The sequence below is a fragment of the Heteronotia binoei genome, chromosome 1, assembly GCF_032191835.1.
Source record: "Heteronotia binoei isolate CCM8104 ecotype False Entrance Well chromosome 1, APGP_CSIRO_Hbin_v1, whole genome shotgun sequence".
Lineage (NCBI taxonomy): Eukaryota > Metazoa > Chordata > Lepidosauria > Squamata > Gekkonidae > Heteronotia > Heteronotia binoei.
In genome coordinates, this window is record NC_083223.1 from 233,420,327 (window position 1) to 233,443,249 (window position 22,923).

Here is a 22,923-nt window from a genome sequence, read left to right on the forward strand (position 1 = left end):
CCGCGGCCGCTTCCACCTTCTGCCCCCTCCCCGCCACCTTCTGCCACTTCCCCATGGCTGCCGCCTTCCGCCACCTAGCTGCAGCCACTGCCCCGTGTTTGCCTCCCTCCCCACACCCGGAGATGCTTCCCAGGCCATGCTTCCCTGGGATGCTTCCCTCCACGCACCCGGAGATGCTTTGAAGCAGGGAATCGCCAGGGTGAGAGCTCACGTGTATCGCGGGCAGCCTAATGACGTCACTTCTTGTGATGTCATTGGGCTGCATGCATGAGGGGGCGGGGGAACAGCCATCGGCCTAGGGGTGCCAGAACTCCTAGTGCCGGGCCTGGCACTTACACCAGTGCAGATGCAGGCGCACACCGGCTTGAACACCTGCATCAGCAGAAAAGTGGCCATGCTATAGGGCATGGCACCAGCTATTCAGCTTCTAAAGTATTTTCGGCATGGGAATGCACCCCATGAACAGAGGCAAAATTGCACCAGCAAAATGCTAATGCAGTCCGTTGGCAGCCATACCAACTCCCAATTCAGCTACAGCCATGCCCATGAGGAGCCAGGGGTGCATCCAATCAGCACCCCCCATGCCAAAACCACTCTCAACATCCCAGCACCTAATGTTAGCCCCCCACCCTACAGATGGTTCTAGGAAACTGTCCCACAACTCCAGAGGTCAGGCATGCATCATGGTATGCTGTCTGATAGCTCCCTGCCTTGTAAACTCAGAGATAATGCACACACACCTCAATGGTGGGCAAAACATAGACAGGGTACCTAGCTGAGCAAGCACTTGGGGTGGAAGATGCCACTGGGAGACCAAAGTCCACACTTCATGGCTCACCTCTCCTGGATTTCAGACCCCACATGTTCAACAGCTCATCCACTGGGATCCCAAAGAGCAGCCATGCACAAAAGCACCCTTTCCCCAATCCCCATTCTCCCCTTGGCCACCAACAATGGCATGGGTGCACATTGGACATGGCATCTTCTGCTCCTGATCCCAGCAATGGGAGATGACTAGGAGCACTCCCCCAGATGGATATGGACCCCATGCACCAGACATTTTGGTGTGTTGGGGGCTCTCCAAGGCAGCTGCCAGGGCAGGGGGTTGAAGGTAATGCCCACCACTCCAGGATGCAAGTCCTGGCCATTGGCAGCACTCCCACTACACAAAATGTGCTGACAGGTGGGATGTGGATCCATCCTGAATGCTGAGTGGCCTCCTGATGGGCAAACCCTTCCCTTGCAGGAGCAGAATGCCCTGACACTGCTGAGAGAGTGCATCTCCAGATACATGGAAGTTCTGACAGGATGCTGGATCAGGTGTGGATGATCTGAATTCTGCCACCCATTGAGTCTCCCTTGTGACAATGGAATGACAGACAAGTCATCACAACTGCCAATTGTTGAACAAGCCGGCATCAAAGAACATAGGCCCCACCTTTTTTCCATATGCAAGTGCCAGTTCAATAGACAGAGCTGTCACCCCATCCATTGAGCTGAAACTCCACCATGAGTCCTCTGTGCCAGAAGCTGGCCCTCAGGAGCACACAAAAACATCCAGCTTTTTGGCCCTTCCCCACCCATGCTCATTGGGGAGGGACTCCTAGCACTAAAGGACCGAATGGGGTTCCACATGTCAGCCCAGATATCCCAGCCTTACCTCTCCATTGTCCCAGGTTTCCTCCAATAAAGCTCATCCATTGTGTCTGTCCTAGGTGTTGGTGTTTGTTGTGGACTATGGAAGGTGGGAGCACTTGAGGGTGCTGCGCAAGTCACATGATCCTTGCAGACACAACAGCAGGGTGGGGGCAGGGTGCAAGGGCTCCACAGCCACCTGAGAGCTCCCATGGATGGATTGATGTGTCCCCTCCCCCTGTGCCCAGGTGCTATTCCCTGATGTTCCCTGGACAGACTAAGTGCCTTGACCCCAAGGAGGCACAGGGCAACAGCAGCCTTCTTGGTCCTGCAGACGTTTGGCATCTCAGCGTCCCCAACCCCTGAGGAGGGGGCAACACAGAGGGCAGACTCAACATTTTTGGATGCTAGCAGCCCTGCTCTGGAGGATGGAGGGGGTAGTGATGGTTTAGGTGCCCCTGGCACAGGTGTCATAGCTGCTGGTGGCCTGGAAGAAGGATGGGATCCAGGCCCCTTGCCAGATTCCTCAGAATGGGACCAACATCTGGCACAGCCTGTTCCACCCACCTTTTGCTCCATGTGGGAGGCAATTGAGAGGGAGCAGCTGGAGAACTGTTGCAAGTAGTGAGAATCCTTTTCTGGGGGCTGCAATGAATGGAAGAGCTGGCAGCGTCTATAATGGTGGCTGCAGGACACTTGGAGGGACTTCTTGGCATTACAGGAGACACCAGTGAGGGACAGGAACACACTGAGAGGCTCCTGGGGGACCTCTCCAGGCCCCCCATCGCCTATCTTCCCACTGAGCCTCCAGTGAGGGTGGAATGTGGGTTGCCACAGGGATGCCTTCAACAGCATGGGCAGGCATCTGACCCCCATAGCTGGTGGTGAGTGGGAGGCACCTTGATATCCATGTTCTTGTCTGTCATCAGCCTCTGGTGTGCAGAGAGCTATCATGAGGTACCAGAGGTGCTGATGGCGTATTTTTGGAGCTCTCTGTCCGGGCCAGTGATGTTCTGTATTCTTGGTGCTTGAAGGGCAACAGTGGGAGGGCTTCTGCTGTCCTAGCCACACTGATGGACCTCCTGATGGTGCCTGGTTTTTCTGGCCACTGTGTGACACAGAATGTTGGACTGGATGGGCCATTGGCCTGATTCAACATGGCTACACTTATGTTCTAATGAATGCCCTTCTCCTCGGTGACAGGCTTGTGATTGGAGTTGGTCTCTTAAAGAGTGTGTATGCTGCAGAGGAGGAGCATTTCTACTCTGGCCTGCCCCTCCTCACCCTTTGCCAGTGACAGCCACTTGCCTCAGCATTTTGAACTCATGACTCCCATTGGTCCTGCCTGCCCTGTCTATCAAGCTGCCCCTGTCTCACAACAATTGTGTAGATACTGTGAGCCGCCCTGAGTCCGCTTGCGGAGAGGGCGGGATATAAATCAAATGTAATAAATAAATAAAATAAATAAATAAACAATGCTGGAATGAGATGCTGCAGTGGAATTGCCACAGATGACACCTCAGCAGTGGTCAGCAACACTGTTGGGGCACCTTTTTTCCCAGTCAGCCACTGTGTAACTATTTCCTTAGGGAGGCTACTAGCAGCACCACAGCTGCAGCATGGGCATGGCTTAGGATTGCTTTGCCTGAGTGATGTATGCTTCTTCTCTCCCTTGGGCTTCTCCAAACTGGAGAGCCAGTTTGATGTAGTGGTTAAGTGTGTGGACTCTTATCTGGGAGAACTGGGTTTGATTCCCCACTCCTCCACTTGCACCTGCTAGCATGGCCTTGGGTCAGCCATAGCTCTGGCAGAGGTTGTCCTTGAAAGGGCAGCTGCTGTGAGAGCCCTCTCCAGCCCCACCCACCTCACAGGGTGTCTGTTGTTGGGGAGGAAGGTAAAGGAGATTGTGAGCCGCTCTGAGACTCTTCGGAGTGGAGGGCAGAATATAAATCCAATATCTTCTTCTTCTTCTTCTAGAATCTCTCCTCTGAGTCTGAAATGTGTGTGGGATATTTAGTGTGACCCTTTTCTCACATTTTAACATGTCACAAGGTGACTGTGGGGTGCTAGGCTATATAACACCTATGCATAGTGGGCATGCTTGCCTAGTCAGCATGCCATAGATTTGTGCCCTGAGTAGGTGTTGTGCTGGCTTGCTAAGTAAGCACATGTAGCTGCCCATTTTATATTGGATGCTTGTGTAAGTGGAGGGCATACAGGTAAGTGTTTCTGCCTCAGCAGCATCATTTGGTCATGGAAGCTTGCTAGGTGACCTGGGTCAATCACGTACCCACTCAGCCTAATGTATGTTACAGAGTTGTTGTGAGGATAAATAGATGAGAGGACAATAATATAAGCCACTTTGAGTCCCCATTGGAAAGAAATGTATAAATGAAATAAATAAATAAATGTAAACTATGCAATAGTGTCAGCTTGGGAGGTTTCAAGAATAAAATGGTGCCTAATTTTAATTATGAAAAAAATGTGTTGCCTCTATCGTTATTTTGGAAACACTGTCTTAAACTCGCTGAATTGGTTCACAGAGTACTTTAGAATTCTTTTTAAAATGCAAAGGTGTTTTCTGCTCATAAATATAACATGCAAACAGCAGTTCATTAATCTTCATTAATAACATGCATAAACTTATGTGCCATTTAGTACAATTCTTCATCCTGTGGCCCAGAACATGTTAAATATTAGTGGCATAGTAGGTCAGCAAGACTGGCGGATGTACGGGCCCACATTCAGGTGGTACTTCACCAACTGGCCACCGATTGAGTACCAGATCCATTTCAAGGTTTTGGTATTGACCTTTAAAGCCTTGTGCGGCCTGGGACCGACATACCTGAGGGACTGCCTCTCCCCATATGTGCCCTGGAGGGCCTTGTGCTCCATGGAACAAGATCTTCTGATTGTCCCCAGCCCAAAGGATTTGGCCTTGAGCAGGGCCAGGGCTTTCTTGGCGTTGGCCCCAACCTGGTGGAACATGCTCCCAGCAGAGGTCATGGCCCTGCAGGACTTATTGGCATTCCTGTAAAATGGAGCTGTTCCACTAGGCCTTTGGTTGAGGCAACTGGGCATCCAGAAAGATCCTAGCCCTCTGCCCCAGTGCTGCTGACACCCCTGATACTATTTAAGTATCATACATACCATATATAGCCCAGTTCACAAAGTTGAAGATAAATTGAGTCCAGCTGGAAATCCTGTGTTCTCATGATGTTATTGTTTTTATTGAATTGAATTGTTATTTATAGTGATTACTTTTATATGTTTATTGTATGTTGTGATCCGCCCTGAGCACACTTGCAAGGAGGGCGGAATATAAATTTGAATAATAAATAAATAAATAACCTCATATGCTATGGCCACTTAGCAGGAAGCAAATCTCATTAAATTCAGCAGGACTTGCTTCTGAGTAAACATACCTGTACATCCCATTAATTGCATTTGGAGAAATATTAATCATCTGCATAAATCATTCCTTGAGGTAACAGGGGATGTGTTTATTATTGCTTGGATTGTGCCTAGAGACTTTCAAAAACATTTTATTCCTATTAATAATTTTGAAATTGAACTATAAAATCCTAATACATTATAAAGTCATAAGGAAAAGAGGTCTTGTCTCAGAGGATTGAGGAGAGTATTCTTTTTCTTCCTGTTCTGCTTGGTCATATGTAATTCATTTTTTAATGTCACTGTTCCTCCTGTACAAGGTGTAATGGGGACAGAGTTCATTGTTCAAGTGGCCAGTAACTCAAACAGCAATATTACAATATACTTGTTTTCTCTGCCTTACAATCAGGTGGTGGTTTTACCTCCAAACGTGGAATTTTTGGAAATATTGGGAAACAAGAAACTATGATGAGTGTTTCCTATGGACGAATAGAGGATCTGGTTTTCTCTGGTTCTGCTACTGGAGACATTTACATCTGGAAAGATATTTTGCTGCTTAAGACAGTAAAAGCTCATGATGGGCCTGTATTTGCAATGCATGCCTTAGATAAGGTATGGTTATGACACCACATATTACTTATTTTACTTTGAGATTTCCTAAGATCAGGGGTGGCCAAACTTGCTTAATGTAAGAGCCACACTGAATAAACATCAGATGTTTGAGAGCCGCAAGACATGAAGTCAGATGTTTGAGAGAGGAAGGAAGGCCGGAAGACCTTTTCGGCCTTGGTCCCAACCTGGTGGAATCAGCTCCCTGTGGAGATCCGGGCCCTACCTGATTTGATGCCATTTCGTAGGGCCTGCAAGATGGAGCTGTTCCGCTGGGCCTTTGGTTGAGGCAGTGGACATCCTTATTTCCATCTGCTTGAACTCCTTTGCCTGTCATGATGCTATATTATTTTATCTTAATTTACTATTTCATCTCTGGGCCTACTGCTGTACTAATATATAGAATGCGCCCAATGGGAACCACCCCCTTTGATATATGTGTTATTTGTTTTATTGTATTTTATGGTTTTAGCTTGTAGTTTTTAATTGTTTTAACTCCTGTTGTGATCTGCCCTGAGCCTGCTTGTGGGAAAGGGCAGAATACAAATGAACTATAATAAAATAAAAATAAGGAAGGAAGGAAGGAAGGAAGGAAGGAAGGAAGAAAGAAAGAAAGAAAGAAAGAAAGAAAGAAAGAAAGAAAGAAAGAAAGAAAGAAAGAAAGAAAGAAAGAAAGAAAGAAAGAAAGAAAGAAAGAAAGAAAGAAAGAAAGAAAGAAAGAAAGAAAGAAAGAAAGACAACTTTAAATGAATTCTCCCACCAGCTGGCTTAGCTTGGAGAAGTGACTTAAAGAGACAAATGCCTTCTCCAAGCTGGCCAACGGGATGGTGGGGGCTTTGAGAGCCACACAATATGTGTGAAAGAGCCACATGTGGCTCCAAAGCCACAGTTTGGCCACCTCTGCCTATGATTATCAATACACACCTCTTTTCACAGCCTACTCTGTTTATACTTGTGGTTTCATCTTTGAAGCTTAGAAATACTTCGAGGGTAAAGGTCCAGGAATTATTGGTTAAGATGTATCTGAGGCAATGGTGCACTTTATTTATTGTTTTTACTGTTAATTTGAAATTGGTGTTTTAACTTTGATATGTAGGTTTTTATTGCTATTTTATATGTTGTGATCCGCTTTGAGCCCATTATGGGAAAAGGCGGAATATAAGTCTATTAAATAGATAGATAGATAGATAGATAGATAGATAGATAGATAGATAGATAGATAGATAGATAGATAGATAGATAGATAGACAGACAGACAGACAGACAGACAGACAGACAGACAGACAGACAGACAGACAGACAGACAGACAGACAGACAGACAGACAAACAAATAAAATTATTGTCTAATACTTCGGGCTAATCTGCACATTTTGATTTTGTTGCTTTTGGCACTGAATGACTTCAACTTTTTTTTCCTTTTCCACACATACTTTGCCTCCTAAAGAAGTAGCTTCAATTTGAACTCAGCTTTTCTCAGGCTTTTTTACAACCACTTTTACTGTGAGGTTTTTCTCAAGCCAATTCTGACTTGGCTTCACTTCACTCAACATGCAGAAATTCTCGGGGGGGGGGGAGGGCACTGCCCCCTGATGTCCACTCACATTCACACCCAACCTTCCCAATTGATTCCACACACCACTCCCACCTTCCCCCTCCCCTCCATCTCAGGCTTCCTTGCTCCTTTTAAAAAAACTTTAAACATGCAATGCTAGCGATCAAACGCTGAGGAATCTGCCTGCACACACAAGGCAGCACACACTTGTGGTCATTCTGGTTGCTATGAAATTGACCAGAAAGCCATATGACCCTAAAACTGACCACAGGTTTTTTTTCACTCTCTCCCCTGAAATCTGATCAGTTTCATGGTCACAGCTTTCTGGTCAGTTTTTTAAAAAAGAAAATATAATATCTATCAACAGGGGTGGAATTCTAGCAAGAGCTCCATTGCATATTAGGCCACGTACCCCTGATGTAGCCAATCCTCCAAGAGCTTACAAGGCTCTTTTTTGCAAGCTCTTGGAGGATTGACTACATCAGGTGTGTGTGGCCTAATATGCAAAGGAGCTCTTGCTAGAATTCCACCCCTGTTGCTAGATATTATATTAGTTGAGGCAGTGGGTGCCTACTTTCTGTCAGGCCTCCCCTCCAGTGACTTCTGATCCAAGTGACCACCTGGGATTCAGTTGGCTCATTATCTGTTGATGGACCAGTTAGTTGTTTATGTTAACATTCTTAATATTTTAGATGCATTTTAACTTGTTAATCTGATTTTAATATTGTGTTTTTTTATGAGCCTGCTTGCAGGGAGGGTGGGATACAAATTGAATAAAATAAATAAATAGATCTCTGGAGCACTTAAGAAATATTCTTAGTGGGTTCTCTGAATTCCCAGCTATTTTCTCTTTCCTGTACTTTCTTCATTTCTGCAGAATTGTATCTAGAAATGTTCTCATTGTGACAATCCATGTATTGTTTACCCAAATAAGATAGAGCTCATCCATTATTTACATTTTCTGTCTTTGGCTACCCTGCTGATTATTTGTGTATATATCCAGATACATGGAGATAGATTTTTTATGAGGGGGAACAGCTGTTTTCTCCACCCCTGCCTCAGATTTCTACCTATAGTTCTAACTACACCCAACATATTTTCACTGGTTCTTGGCATATAGTATTTCTGAAAATTCTAACTTGAGGGTCCTGAATTTTAGTCTCCTACTTAACAGAAAATTTTTACCATTTTATTACTTTCCTAAAGTCTTTAGAGCACACGTATACACACGTCTCAACTATTCTTTAGAGGATTGTTTATGTATCTTACATGATTTATAGCCTTTCCATCAGGCAAGCAAGTTCCTGTTCTTGAGGATTATCAGACGTGTAGAACTGTGGAAATTTAACACACCTGTGGACATAGGAAGTTCATAGAACCTCTTGATTCTAGAAGGACATAAGACAGAAAAGTGCCTTTGGAAATTAAACTGATGTATTGAAAGGGACAGTTTGGCTCCAACTGCAGCTAGAATAGGCATTATCAGTAATAGGTGTTTCTGTTAAAGACAACTGGAATGATCGATAGTACTTTCCAGTCCTGACCTTTAATAGTCCTTCCTGTTCTCTTTGTCTCTGGCTGTTTTGCTTTCTGGCTAACATAACTGTAAATGGCAGGAATACAAATTCTCGCTTTTAGCAAAGACTCAAGAATCCTGTTCCAAGTACAACTGGCAACAGTATTAGTATGCCCCAAAGCAAATCTTACTGGGATATTTTCCTGATTATGATTACATATTGTTTTATTACCAACTTATGACCACTTCCTGTAAATACTTCATTGTACATTGTTATTTTAGCACTTATACATTTAACTGAACTAACTGCATACCTTGGTGTTTAGTACTTAAGAGGCTGGGTTCAACAGAAATGGAAATGTTCACAGCATGTGAAAAATTTTACTTTGTAATTAAATAGCATGAAAGAACATGATGCTTTATCTGTTAGATCTTTAAGGTGCAGGGATGGATTGGGAGGAAAAAAATAGTCCTAGACAGGGGCCCTGCCCCTGGACAACAGTCCTGCCCCTGTTCCTCCCAGGCTTTGCCCTATAAAGGAGGAGGGAAGGAGGGAGAAAGAGCCAGCCAGCCCTGCACCTTGCATAGCTCACTTCATGCAATGCTGACTTAGAATTTGGACACTATCATCTGCATGTTGTGCCTTGCTCTGCTGGCTTGGCGTCTCAAGTCACAATTCGCCAAGGTTGAGAGCTGTCTTCCCCAGGCTGGGTGTGGCTCATGTGGACCAGGAACCATCCTTCCCAGGCCACACATGGCCCTTCTACCCTGGGCTGGAGCAGCCCAAGTGTTTGGGGGGGGGGGGCGCATGGAGATTTCACAGTAGCTATAATGACCATCCTGCCCCTGTTCAGATTACTTTGTTTACATTTTAAACTTGTATTTCCACAGGGTTTTGTGACAGGTGGGAAGGATGGTGTGGTAGCTCTTTGGGATGATACATTTGAGAGGTGCCTGAAGACATATGCAATCAAAAGAGCAGCATTATCACCTGGTTCTAAAGGTATACTTTCAACAAGCTAAAAGAGCTTGGGAGGGTAACTGCATCCTTCAAAGTTCCTCTGCAGCAGCCAGACATACTGCAGCATCCTAAGAAATCTGCTCCTTCTCCCAGGGGCCACTGTCAGTCTTGCTGAAAAATAAAAGTTGAACATTCTAGCATGTGCTTCCGAAATGGTTTTCTACTCGCAGGGAGCATTTGACCACTAATAAGGCATACATTTCGCCTATAATTACCACATGCAGAAATGGTCATGAGAAGACAGTGATGCTTCAAGTATCCACATAAAAAGTGAATGAGATAAACATTTCTGTATCATGCAGATACGTTCTTCAAGGAAGTCCGTTTCCTGCTAAGCAGCGTCCTGCTGTGACTTGAACCCCTTTGAAAGCTTTCATACTCAAGTACATTATCAGATATATTTACATGACCAAGAAACACACTATTGATCTTTCATTAGGTATACGATCTGTAATTCAAATACAGATTCTCAGTGAGAACAAAATATTTGTACTTCCTACATGGCAGGAACCCTGGGTATTACCACTGCATTTACTCTTATGCTCAAACTGGTTGTGATGGCAATAGATCCAAATGCCTAAAGGTGGTGCATGAATTAAAGGGACTCATTAATCTTGTGCCCACTGTGTACTGCTCTGCGATCTTTCTAATTGCCTTTTTAGGTTCCTTTCTAATATTAGAGTCCTTCTCCAGTTTTCAACATGTTGGGTAAAATTCAGTTTAAACACACGGAAGTTGTTGCCTTCACTTGTGGTTGGAGCCAGAGGTATGAAATGGTGCTCAGTTTCTCTTGCAAATTTCTGTTCAGGGTTTAGCTAAATTGTCATGGTGGTGAAAAAATGCCATCCAGTTGGCTTAGGGTTTTCAAGGCACGAGACATTCAAAGGTGTTTTGTCATTTCCTGCCTCTTCACCATGACTCTGGCATTCTTGGGAGGTTTCCCATCCAAATACTATCCAGGGCCACCCCTTCTTAGCTTCCAAGATCTGATGAGATTGGGCTAGCAAAAAAAGATCAGCACTTTGCTTCTTTATAACATAAACACTTCTCAAAGGGGTTTACAACCCTATGAATCCTACTACAATTCTGTAAGAAATGCCTGTGACCTAATACACAGCCATTGCTTCTCTGTTGCTATAACACTAATAAAATGCTGCCAGCTTTTAAAATACCTTTTAGGAGGGTTTAGAAGACTAAGCACTGTAACAAGTTACAGTGCAAGAAAAATCAGCTCCACAGTGCTTGCTGGAATGAGACATGGCAGAAATGCATGCCTGCTGCCAAAACATACACAGCAGCTCCACTTCTCCTTTGTTCAGTCACCTAGTAATATTTAGCAGTTCAAAACGCAAAGCATGATGTCTGCATGTATCCCCATCTTCAGCCCACTTTGGTGATGCCGCTTGCAGAGGTAGGCTCATTCAGAGCATGATGCTGTTTGATCTCATGTTTTGTATAAGGGAGAGAAGAGGGGTGACATGGAGCTGCTGACCCTCAGTTCTGGCCTCAGAGGTTAACCCTTGCATGGGGATGAACTGTTAGCTTTCATTATTGAATGTTGAATGCATGTATTGTGTTATGCTGCAAACCTTAACTAAACATGTCTTGAAATTGTGCTAAAATCAGATTTCCGAGAACGCAATTATTCAGTTGGTCAGGACTTTTGTTGTTGCTGCTGCTGTCAAGTCACAGCTGTCTTATAGCAACCCTGCAGGGTTTTCAAGGCAAGAGACATTCAGACGTGGTTTTCCATTGCCTTCCTCTACATAGGAATCCTGAATTTCCTTGTGATCTCTCATCCAAATACTGACCAGGACTGACACTGCTTAGCTTCTGAGATCTGATGAGATCAGGCTAACCTGGGCTTAAGCATTGTATTAAACTTCTCCTGCATGCTTGTTCTTTGCCACCAGCGTGGCCCATGTGCAAAGTGCATTGCCATTATAGCAACATGCTTCCACATGCTGCAGCTTTGCTTGCATAATGATTGGTCTGTAAATTGTAGCATATGATGAGACTTTTCTTTTGGTTGAAAATGAATAAATTCAAATAAAGGTGTGCTTCCCCCTGCACCTCAATCTTCCAGGGTTGCTGCTGGAAGACAATCCATCGATCCGGGCCATCACTTTAGGACATGGTCATATACTGGTGGGAACAAAAAATGGAGAGATTCTTGAAATTGATAAAAGTGGCCCCATGACTCTTCTTGTGCAGGTACTATGGCTTGTCTTGTATACCAGAATATACCTGAAAAAGACTCAGAGCACTCAGCATTTCTGTGATTGCTTGCTTATGCATAAGTATTAATGGAATTGATTTCCATCCTACCTCTTTAATTTAAGAACAGTTGGTGTCCAAATCTGTTTGCAAAATCTCCAAGCCTGAAACTTAAGTCATATCAGACTAGACATAAACAAGTAGAGGTGGGAATCCAAGATGGAAAAGGAGGCACAATTTCCTCCCTCTTAAAAATGTTTGGCTTCACCTTTCATCTTTCCGTTTAGCAGAAGATGGTGTGCTGCTTCTGTTCTCTGCTGGCTGGAATCAGGACTCAGGCAGAATGTACTAAATGGTTTATGAGATTTTGACTCCCAAAGTGATTATTTATTCATTACACAAGTGGAAAAGGGGGAGAATATGTAGAAATAGGGGAGACTAGAGATCCCATTGATTGGTAGTTTAAAAAGTTCAATAGAGAACCAATGTGATGTGAATTGGATCTGGGAGACCTCAGTTTGAATCTGCACTCTACCATGGAAACTTGCTTGGTGACCTTGGGTCACTCACACACTGTGAGCCTAACCTGCCTTATATAATTGTTGTGAGAATAAACTGGAGGATAGGAGAACAATGTATAAGCCATGCTGGGCTTACAGTATGAAGGAAGAAGAAGAAGAAGAAGATATTGGATTTATATCCCGCCCTCCACTCCGAAGAGTCTCAGAGCGGCTCACAATCTCCTTTACCTTCCTCCCCCACAACAGACACCCTGTGAGGTGGGTGGGGCTGGAGAGGGCTCTCACAGCAGCTGCCCTTTCAAGGACAACCTCTGCCAGGGCTATGGCTGACCCAAGGCCATGCTAGCAGGTGCAAGTGGAGGAGTGGGGAATCAAACCCGGTTCTCCCAGATAAGAGTCCGCACACTTAACCACTACACCAAACTGGCTCTGAAGGGAAAGCAGGGTATAAATGAAATAAATAAATAAATAATAAAGCAGAAAATGTTCCTTAGAAATTATACTGACTTAGAATTGGGACACAGTTATACAAACTGTTTCCCCTTTAACTCTCTTTCTTACTGTATGAACAGGGCCATATGGAAGGAGAGGTCTGGGGTTTGGCAACTCATCCTCTCTTGCCTATCTGTGCAACAGTGAGCGATGACAAAACTCTAAGGATCTGGGAACTTTCCTCTCAACACCGTATGCTAGCTGTAAGAAAACTCAAGAAAGGTAACCCATATTTAACATTATATGCTGTCATTGCAGAGATTTTAATTAAATATTTTCTCAGTTACATCTTATAACAGGCCTGCAACAATTTGTTATCCAGAAATGTAGACTATCACCTGTATGTGGTCATCCACCAGGACCTTGATAGACATCTTGGTTTGCTTGTTTTCCTAAAACTGAAAAAACAATAGGTTGTTAATATCTTGACAGCCCTCAATACACTTCTAGTGGGTTCCATTTGACTTGATAAGTAAGGTTAGGAGTTGTGCAGGCCTGCTTTAGAATAGGATTCATACAAATCATAATAGATCCCACTCCAAAGGGATCTGTTGAGGCTGGGCAAGTGGGTGTCAATGTGGCAAATGAGGTTCAACCTGGCCAAGTGCAAAGTAATCCACATTGGGACCAAAAATCCTAACTATAAATACAAGTTGATGGGGTGTGAACTGGCAGAAAATGACCAAGAGAGAGATCTTGGGGTCGTGGTAGATAACTCACTGAAAATGTCGAGACAGTGTGCGATTGCAATAAAAAAGGCCAACCCCTTGCTGGGAATTAGGAAGGGAATTGAAAACAAATCAGCCAGTATCATAATGCCCCTGTATAAATCGATGGTGCAGCCTCATTTGGAGTACTGTGTGCAGTTCTGGTCACCGCACCTCAAAAAGGATATAGTATTGGAAAAAGTGCAGGAAAGGGCAACTAGAATGATTAAAGGGTTGGAACACTTTCCTTATGAAGAAAGGTTAAAATGCTTGGGGCTCTTTAACTTGGAGAAATGTCGACTTTGGAGTGACATGATAGAGGTTTACAAGATTATGCATGGGATAGAGAAAGCGGAGAAAGAAGTACTATTCTCCCTTTCATGGAATACCCACCAGTTTCTTTCCGACCGCCGCCCGGGATAGTCCTTCCTCGTTGCGTCTCTTCTCAACTAGCCTCCTCAGCCGTCTTTTCACCGCTACCGCTCAACGTTTTTCCTCACTTTTTCTTCTACCTTACTTCGCCTGTCTGGTATAGTAAAAAAATAAAAAAATAAAAAATAAATAAATATTTCTCCCCCTTTATCTCTTCTCCCTTCTTCCTTCCCCCCCCCCTTCCCCCCCGGGCGTATGGAAGGAAAAGAAGTTAAAATTACCTTTAAAAAGTGCACCCGTTGCGGGATTAAGATTCCCTCTTCAGACGGCCACTCGCTCTGCTTAATTTGCCTGGGTGAAGCCCACAGAACGGACAATTGCACTCATTGTGCCCAGTTCGGCAAACAAGCTAGGAAGAACCGCGCCGCTAGACTCAACAGTTACTTACTGACGACATCTTTGCGCCCGGCTATGTCTCAAGCTTCCGAACCGCGGAAGTCTCCACCTACCCTCACACCTCAGAGGGTCGGTACGGCCCAGGCAGCTTCTGTGGCTGTGGTTCCCAGGAAGCTTAAGCCCTCAAAGCACGTGAAGAAGCACCACGATTCCAATAAACATGGTGAATCGACGGGAAAAGAGAAATCTTCTTCGCCGCATCAAGGGGCTTCGGACGCGAAAGCCGCCATGGCGGTCTCCTCACTCCGAGTGCTCACGGCTCCGCCGCCACCTCCAGTCCTGACTCCGGTGGATGCCATTGAATCCGAGGTTATACGGATTCGCTCTCGATCACCATCGGTACAGGAATTCCTACCGGAGGACCTTTTGGCGAAGGAACCAACTCAGCCATCTCAGCCACTTCAACAACAGCTCGACCTCGATTCCTTCCGGGACGTGACTGTTCCGCGTACCTACAAGGACGCTATGGTGTCTCCTCTCCGCCTTGACTCCCCACGCCGTCGAGACCATGCACCCGATAGGCGTCACGGAAGATCACTCTCTAGGGACAAGCATATTGCGTCCCCTATAAACAGAGACAGACTGAAGCATCGGTACCAGGCATCCCCATACAGGGAGAAGAGCACGCGATACCGTGATTGATCCTCCAGTAGAGACGAAGGGAGTCGGTACCATAGCAGATCACGCTCTCCGTCCCGATCCTCCTACCTGCGCTATACTCCGTCGAGATCTCCTTCTGTAGAGTCTTACCGCACCCGTAGGCGCCGTGACCCACGGTACCAGGATGTGGGACGTCACGAACGGCACCACGACCAGTACCACGACCAGTATCAACGACACGACTCGACCAGGTACCAACATCAGCAGCAAAAGGACTTGGGCCGGTACCAGCCACAGGATTCAGCACGGTACCAACACCAGCAAAGTCCACCACGGTACCAACCACAGGATTCAGATTCAGCACGGTACCAACACCAGCAAAGCCCACCACGGTACCAGCCACAGGATTCAGCACGGTACCAACACCAGCAAAGTCCACCACGGTACCAACAGCAGCCCTCTCGTCATTCCGCACAGACAGTATCGCCTCGCCGTCGGGTCCCAGTCTCTCCTACACCGTCAACATCTAAGCAAACCGACCAGCAGACCAAAGCACCCTTGCTATCGGAACCTTTTACACCTAATCCACAGGACCCATGGGATGAAGACGAGTCGGACCTTGAGGCTTCAGACTCTTCACACTCCTTATCTCAACTGGCCTCACCAGCTTCCGACATAGTCAAGCCTGCAGACCTCTCTCCCTCAGAAGGAGCCAAGTCCTATCTGGACCTCATAACCGATATGGCCACAGCTTTGAACATCAAGCTGACCACTGACCTTCCTAGAGTTACCGACGTCGTCCACGATTTGATCAACGCAGACCTACCTGCTAGCTCTTCATTGCCCATGCTTCCGGTCCACCTAGAGGCACTGAAGGAGGCTTGGGATAAGCCAGCCTCTATACCACCAACGTCCAAACGGGTTGAGTCACTGTACAAGATACATGCTCCGGAGTCCAAATTCCTATACAACCATCCAGCACCTAACTCTATGATTGTACATTCGTCCTCAAAAACTAAACAAACACGCCACCCTGTACCACCTGAGAAAGAGGGGCGTAAATTGGATACACTGGGGAGAAAGCTTTATTCAATCTCTACAGCATCAGCAAAGATCAATAACTACATGGCCCACTTCACAGCATATGCACACAACATTGCAGCACAACTCACTACTCTAGTGCCTTCGCTACCTGAACCATCACAACGTCAGGCCACCAAGTTGCTAAGGGAGCTTAATCGCCTTAGCAAGCAACAAATTAACACTGTCCGCCACTCAGTCGGTTGCACATCCAGATCAATGGCGACCGCAATAGCCCTTAGAAGACACGCCTGGCTTCGCTCGTCCACCTTACAACAGGACATTAAGTACAAGATAGAAGACCTACCATTTGATGGGCAGGGCCTATTTAATGCCACTACGGATGACATCCTTACCACCGTGGATGACAGCAGGAAAAGAGCAAAGCGACTGGGGATAAACCAACAGCAACCTCAAGGCAACAGACAGAGACCTTGGAGAACCCCCTCTTATAAGCGCACCAGGTCTCCCAAGCAATCTGATTACTGGAGAAGGAGGGCACCTCCTGCAAAGCAGCCCTTCCAGCAACGCCAAAGACCGCAACCTTCTAAAAAGACCACTCCCCCAAACAAGCAGTCTCTTTGACTTCGCCCCCTCCACTCCCAGACTCCTTCCCTTCCTACCGACGTGGCAGTCCATAACAACGGACTCCTGGGTACTGCAAATTATAAAGAAAGGTTACTTCATAGAGTTCACTTCCCAACCACAGAGCTCTCACTTCCTGGCAACCCCCCCCCTCACAGGTTCTACAAGACGAGATCGACATCCTTCTGGCCAAACAGGCCATAGAGCCAATCCCCCCTCAATACCATCGCACGGGGTTTTACTCCCGGTACTTTCTGGTACCGAAGAGAGACGGGGGCCAGCGCCCAATCCTGGACTTACGCAGACTGAACAAGTACATACGTCCTACAAAATTCCGCATGATTACCCTACAGTCCACACTGCCACTCATTCCCAAGGACGCATGGATGGCGCTGATAGATCTTCAGGACGCGTACTTCCATATTACCATCAACAGCTGCCACAGAAGGTTCCTGAGATTCGCCATAGGGAATGCCCACTACCAATTCCGGGCACTTCCTTTCGGCCTTTCAACCGCTCCAAGGGTCTTCACAAAATGTATGGCAGTGGTAGCAGCGTTCCTCTGTCAACGGGGCATAACTCTTTACCCCTATATAGACGATTGGTTGATGGTGGGAAGTTCCGAAAAACAGCTCAGAGATCACATTCAAATAACCCTTCACCTCCTCGCTACTCTAGGGTTGCAGGTCAATCATCAAAAGTCTCAACTTTCTCCCTCGCAGACAATACAATTCATCGGGGCATATCTATCCACCACAGACCACAAGGCCTACTTACCTATAGACAGAGTTGCGAATATCCAAACCCTGGCCAACACGATAATCTTGCACCCAACACAAACAGCCTTCGTGTTCCAGCGCATGCTAGGTCTGATGGCAGCAACAACCGCAGTTCTCTTACATGCCCGGCTTCACATGCGGCCTCTACAGCTATGGTTTGTCAGAACTTTTTACCCACAGAAACAGTCACAACGGACGTTACTCTCAGTTCCCAACCACATTCTACCGTCCCTGCGGTGGTGGACAAGTCAGCACAACCTCCTAAAAGGAATGCCCTTCCTGAAACAATCACCTTCAACTGTTGTCACTACAGATGCGTCGAGATGGGGGTGGGGAGCCCACCTCGACTCTCTGATGGTCCAGGGGCAGTGGACAGCGAACGAAAAGCTCCTGCATATCAACTGTCTCGAGCTTCTGGCTGTTCACAGGGCACTGAAATCCTTCCTGCCCTCCCTGCACGGTCGCCACATACAAATAACATCGGACAATGTGGTGACTGTGTTCTATATCAATCGACAAGGAGGGACTGCATCCTCCCGTCTCTGCAAGATGGCTCTACGATTGTGGCACTGGAGTATCGCTCACGAAATCCATCTGACTGCAGTGCACCTACCAGGGGTGCAGAATACTCAGGCAGATACTCTGAGCAGGATGACAGTAAACGATCACGAATGGTCAATCAAGAGGAAGTACCTCCTCCCTGTCTTCACTATGTTTGGTGCCCCGGCCATAGATGTCTTTGCGTCCCCGGACAACGCTCAATGCGACGTTTTCTACATGAGAGGCCCTCCCTCCTCCCTGTCACCAGGGGATGCATTCCTACAAATGTGGAACGGTCCACTTCATTTCCTTTTCCCACCGATTCCGCTCATAACGAGGACAATTCAGAAGTTGCAGTTGGACCACACGAACTGTATACTGGTCACACCTTGGTGGCCACGCCAGGCGTGGTTCACCACTCTGCTTCTCCTATCGAACAATACCTACCACTGCTTCCCGCAGGTACGGGATCTTCTGTCACAACAGAAGGGCAGGGTCCTGCACCACAACCCGTCAGTCCTCAAGTTAACAGCTTGGAGGATCAGTTTTTAGGTTTTCCTGACGACGTCAGACATATCCTTCTAAACGCCAGGAAACCCTCTACTAGGAAATCCTACGCAGCTAAATGGAAACGCTTTACCCAATATGCAATCCGTAATAATTTCCACCCTGCGTCCTCCTCTATCTCGCAGATCCTTACTTACACCACCTCTCTCTCGGAGTCTGGTCTTACTTACTCCTCACTTAAGGTACATCTAGCAGCCATCTCTGCCTTCCACCAGAGCATAGAGGGCCGTACAGTGTTCGCACACCCTATTACAAAATCCTTCTTGAAGGGAATCCTTCACCTTAAACCCCCGACAAGGCAACTTTACCCTGCATGGAGTTTGTCTGTAGTACTCAGTCAATTGATGAAGCCTCCTTTCGAACCGATGGCGTCTATCCCTTTGCACCTGTTATCGTGGAAAACAGCCCTGCTAGTGGCACTCACCTCAGCTAAAAGGGCCAGTGACATCTGCACTTTTCGATCAGATCCGCCATACACTGTCTTCCATCATGACAGAGTGGTTCTGAGGGCGGACCCAAATTTCTTACCCAAAGAGGTGTCACCCTTCCACCTTCAAAGTGTAACAACACTGCCATCTTTTTTTCAACACCCTTCGGACCCGGGACAGAAGTCCCTCCATAACCTCGACGTGCGTCGAGCCCTTGCCTTCTACTTGGACAGGACTGCTGCATTTCGCAAGGATCCGGCATTGTTCGTTTCCTACGGAACCCACAAGAAGGGGCAGAAACTCTCTATACAGAGACTGTCTAAATGGCTGGTTGAGGCTATATCACTTTGTTACAAGTTAGCTAAACAGACAGTTCCAAAGCCCCTAAAGGGACACTCTACTAGGGCACTAGCCACATCCTCCGCCTTTGCGAGGGGCATACCCATTGAAGACATCTGTGCAGCAGCAGTATGGTCTTCATCGTCCACTTTCGCCACGCATTATGCTATGGACATTCATGCAAGGCGAGACTCTTCTTTCGGGCAAGCCGTACTCCGCTCCATCTTCAACTGAGCCGCTATGCTCTCACAAGGTAAGCGGGAGTACCTTACCGCTCTGTTATATATAATCTAACCTCTGAAATTTCTCCTTCAGAAACAGCACCCACCTCCGTGCAGGTTAGCTTATCAGTCACCCATGTGTGGGACTGCACAGAGACCACGAAGAAGATAAACAGGTTGCTTACCTGTAACTTATGATCTTCGAGTGGTCATCTGTGCAGTCACACACGCCCACCCATCCGTCCCCGCTGCTGTTTCTGCGATTTCACATCTCATAGACTCTATTGCACATAACAGCGGCTAGAAAGAAACTGGTGGGTGGAGCGCCTTCCCCTCGCTCCAGGCATGCGCAGTGGATGCCTGCTCCCCAGAGCGGGAGGAAGTGCGCGCCAAAAATAACGCCTAAGGCTAGCTTTGAATTCTCCGAGGTCGGGTTCGTTCCAGCGGGAAAACCCATGTGTGTGACTGCACAGATGACCACTCGAAGATCATAAGTTACAGGTAAGCAACCTGTTTTTCTCCCTTTCATGGAATACAAGAACTCATGGACATTCAATGAAATTGCTCAGCAGTCGGGTTAGAATTGATAAAAGGAAGTACTTCTTTACCTAAAGGGTGATTAACATGTGGAATTCACTGCCACAGGAGGTGGTGGTGACTATAAGCATAATCAGCTTCAAGAGGGGATTGGATAAGCATATGGAGCAGAGGTCCATCAGCAGCTATTAGCCACAGCGTATTGTTGGAACTCTGTCTGGGGCAGTGATGCTCTGTATTCTTGGTGCTTTGCGGGGAGGCACAGTGGGAGGTCTTCTAGTGTCCTGACCCCACTGGTGGACCTCCTGATGGCACTTGTGTTTTTTTTTGCCACTGTGTGACACAGAATGTTAGACTGCATGGGCCGTTGGCCTGATCCAACAGGGCTTCTCTTATGTTCTTAATAGGATATAAGGACTTTTGTACTTATAACTAGTTATTTCACCATGGTGATTAAATAAATCCTTAGAAAAATGAAAATGAAACCATTTCCCCACAGTTCTTCTGGACCATGAATTAACTACCACCACAGAAAACTTTTAAAGCCAACAAACTGATGGTACAACATAAAGAAGTTTTCATGTCACATTATGACCTTTGTTGATTCTCTTTATCTCATGCTTGACATAATCATGGACACCAACATGCAGTCCCTTCTGATGTTTTATTTTTGGTCAAGGAGTTGCAGAATACTTGAATGGATAAGTGTAACTAGTTTAAATATTGGAATACTTGTAAAAAACAAAAGCATGAGAACGATGAAATAGCATGTTAGTACTTTGACTATACATTCTTAATATCATCAATGAGCCATCTGTTTCATAGTTTTAGCAAAAACAGATTGTTATTTCTGAGACATTGTGGGGGGGAGGGATTCATTCATCTGCACCTTAGCATCAAAGTTCTAAGTGAAAATGCTTTCATGTCTTTTCTAGGTGGAAGATGCTGTGCCTTCTCCCCTGATGGGAAAGCCTTGGCTGTGGGGTTGAATGATGGGAGTTTTCTGGTAGTGAACGCTGATACTGTTGAAGATATGCTCTCTTTCCATCACAGAAAGGAAATGATTTCTGACATCAAATTTTCTCGAGGTGCAGGAGAAATAAGAATTTTAAATTAAAGACTTACAATGAAAAATTAAGAGGGAAAACTGACTTTTGGCAGTTGTTCTCTAGGATATTTTCTTAATGGAATGGAAATGGTTTAATGTTGGATTGGGAGGAGTGCATTTATAAAGTTCTGTCACATGCCATCATTTCCTGATATGTAAAAATACTTATATATCCATCCCCTGTTCTCTCAGTAGGTGAAACATACCCCACACCCCAACCACTAATTCTTTTTTCTTCATCATTGTGTACGTTAGACACCATCAAGTGGCTTCCAGTTTATGGTGACCCTATGAATTAATGACCTCCAAAACACCCTATCATTGACACACCCTTGCTCAGGTCTTGCAAACTGAAGGCTATGGCTTCCTTCACCACTGCCCCCATGCCTATCTCTGCTCTTCATAGCTGAGATTATCTCTCTTCAAGCTGCCATATACTATTGCTTATGTATATTATAAGGATATGTGACAACCACCACCACAGCAGGTGAATGTAGCAACAGAGCTCCTAGGGCAGCAAGTAATGGGATGTGGGCTGGCCTTTCTCCATAGTTTAAGTGACACTGACTGTTGATGCTTTTTCTTTGAACTTGATGCCCCCCCCCCGCCACACACACATTTCACCATAGAAAACTGGGTCAATCCAGGAGTCGTGTTGTATTTCAGCAGAAGCAGAAGACACTCCCTAATAGTTGGAGCAGTTCAATAATGCAATCCATTTCTCTTGCTGTAGGTTTGCGTGAAGGAGTTGGATTTCCAACTTGGAGCAGGGGTTGTACTAGATGGCCTGTAAGGCCCCTTCCTACTGTGTAATTCTATTGTTTCAGTGTTCATCATTCATTTTTCAATGCATACATAAAGGGACAAAATAGTTAATGTTGTTTCATGTTTACCAGTGAATACCTTGAGTATCTGTCTCTTGCAGATTCAGGAAAATATCTGGCAGTGGCTTCTCATGATAATTTTGTAGATATTTACAATGTGCTTACCAGCAAAAGAGTTGGCATCTGCAAAGGGGCATCCAGTTATATCACACATATTGACTGGGATTCAAGAGGTAAAAAAAAGTTTGAACACCCACCTCACTGTGAAATTAGGTCAAACAAGATCTGAAAGTTTTTGAAACATTATTAAAATAGCATAACCTCTGATGTGATTTTGACAAGACAGGAAAAGAGCATGTCTGTCTTATGAGTGACAGTAGTTCTCTTTTAGGAGTCAAAAACTTGTCATAGGTACACAATTTAAAAATTATATTTACAGAGAAAGTGAACCTATGACTTTGATTCTATGACGATGGCATGTGATACATGTATCTGCCTCTGAGCTATGAACCCTCTTCAACTGTTGGCTTTTGCATGATGCATTATGATGTCAGTAATTTTCACAAAGAAATTGTTTTTTAAAGTGTGGAACTGTTATCAGAATACAAAGAGAGGTTTCTTAGTGATCACAAGGAACTAGCAATCAGTACTCTTCACACCATGCGTCTGTTTCAAGCTGGTAGATTAGTTGTTTTACCCCAAAACTCAGTCTTGGAAAAGAAAGAATCAATCAGAGCCAGTTTGGTGTTGTGGTTAAGTGTGTGGACTCTTATCTTGGAGAACCGGGTTTGATTTCCCCACTCCTCCGCTTGCACAGCTGGAA

At 45.7% G+C, this 22,923-nt stretch overlaps 1 protein-coding gene across 8 annotated transcripts in view; it reads left to right on the forward strand.

Moving 5' to 3' along the window:
* Positions 1-22,923, forward strand: part of EML6 (EMAP like 6) — a 239,166-nt gene that overhangs the window by 156,011 nt on the left and 60,232 nt on the right. For 7 of the 8 annotated variants that reach the window (XM_060249242.1, XM_060249187.1, XM_060249202.1 and 4 more), the window contains 6 exons: positions 5,438-5,640; positions 9,598-9,709; positions 11,814-11,941; positions 13,038-13,179; positions 21,104-21,256; positions 22,202-22,333. In XM_060249242.1, coding sequence (XP_060105225.1) covers positions 5,438-5,640; positions 9,598-9,709; positions 11,814-11,941; positions 13,038-13,179; positions 21,104-21,256; positions 22,202-22,333 — 870 coding nt within the window. The remainder of the gene's footprint in view (positions 1-5,437; positions 5,641-9,597; positions 9,710-11,813; positions 11,942-13,037; positions 13,180-21,103; positions 21,257-22,201; positions 22,334-22,923) is intronic. The other variant, XM_060249219.1, reaches the window with a different exon arrangement.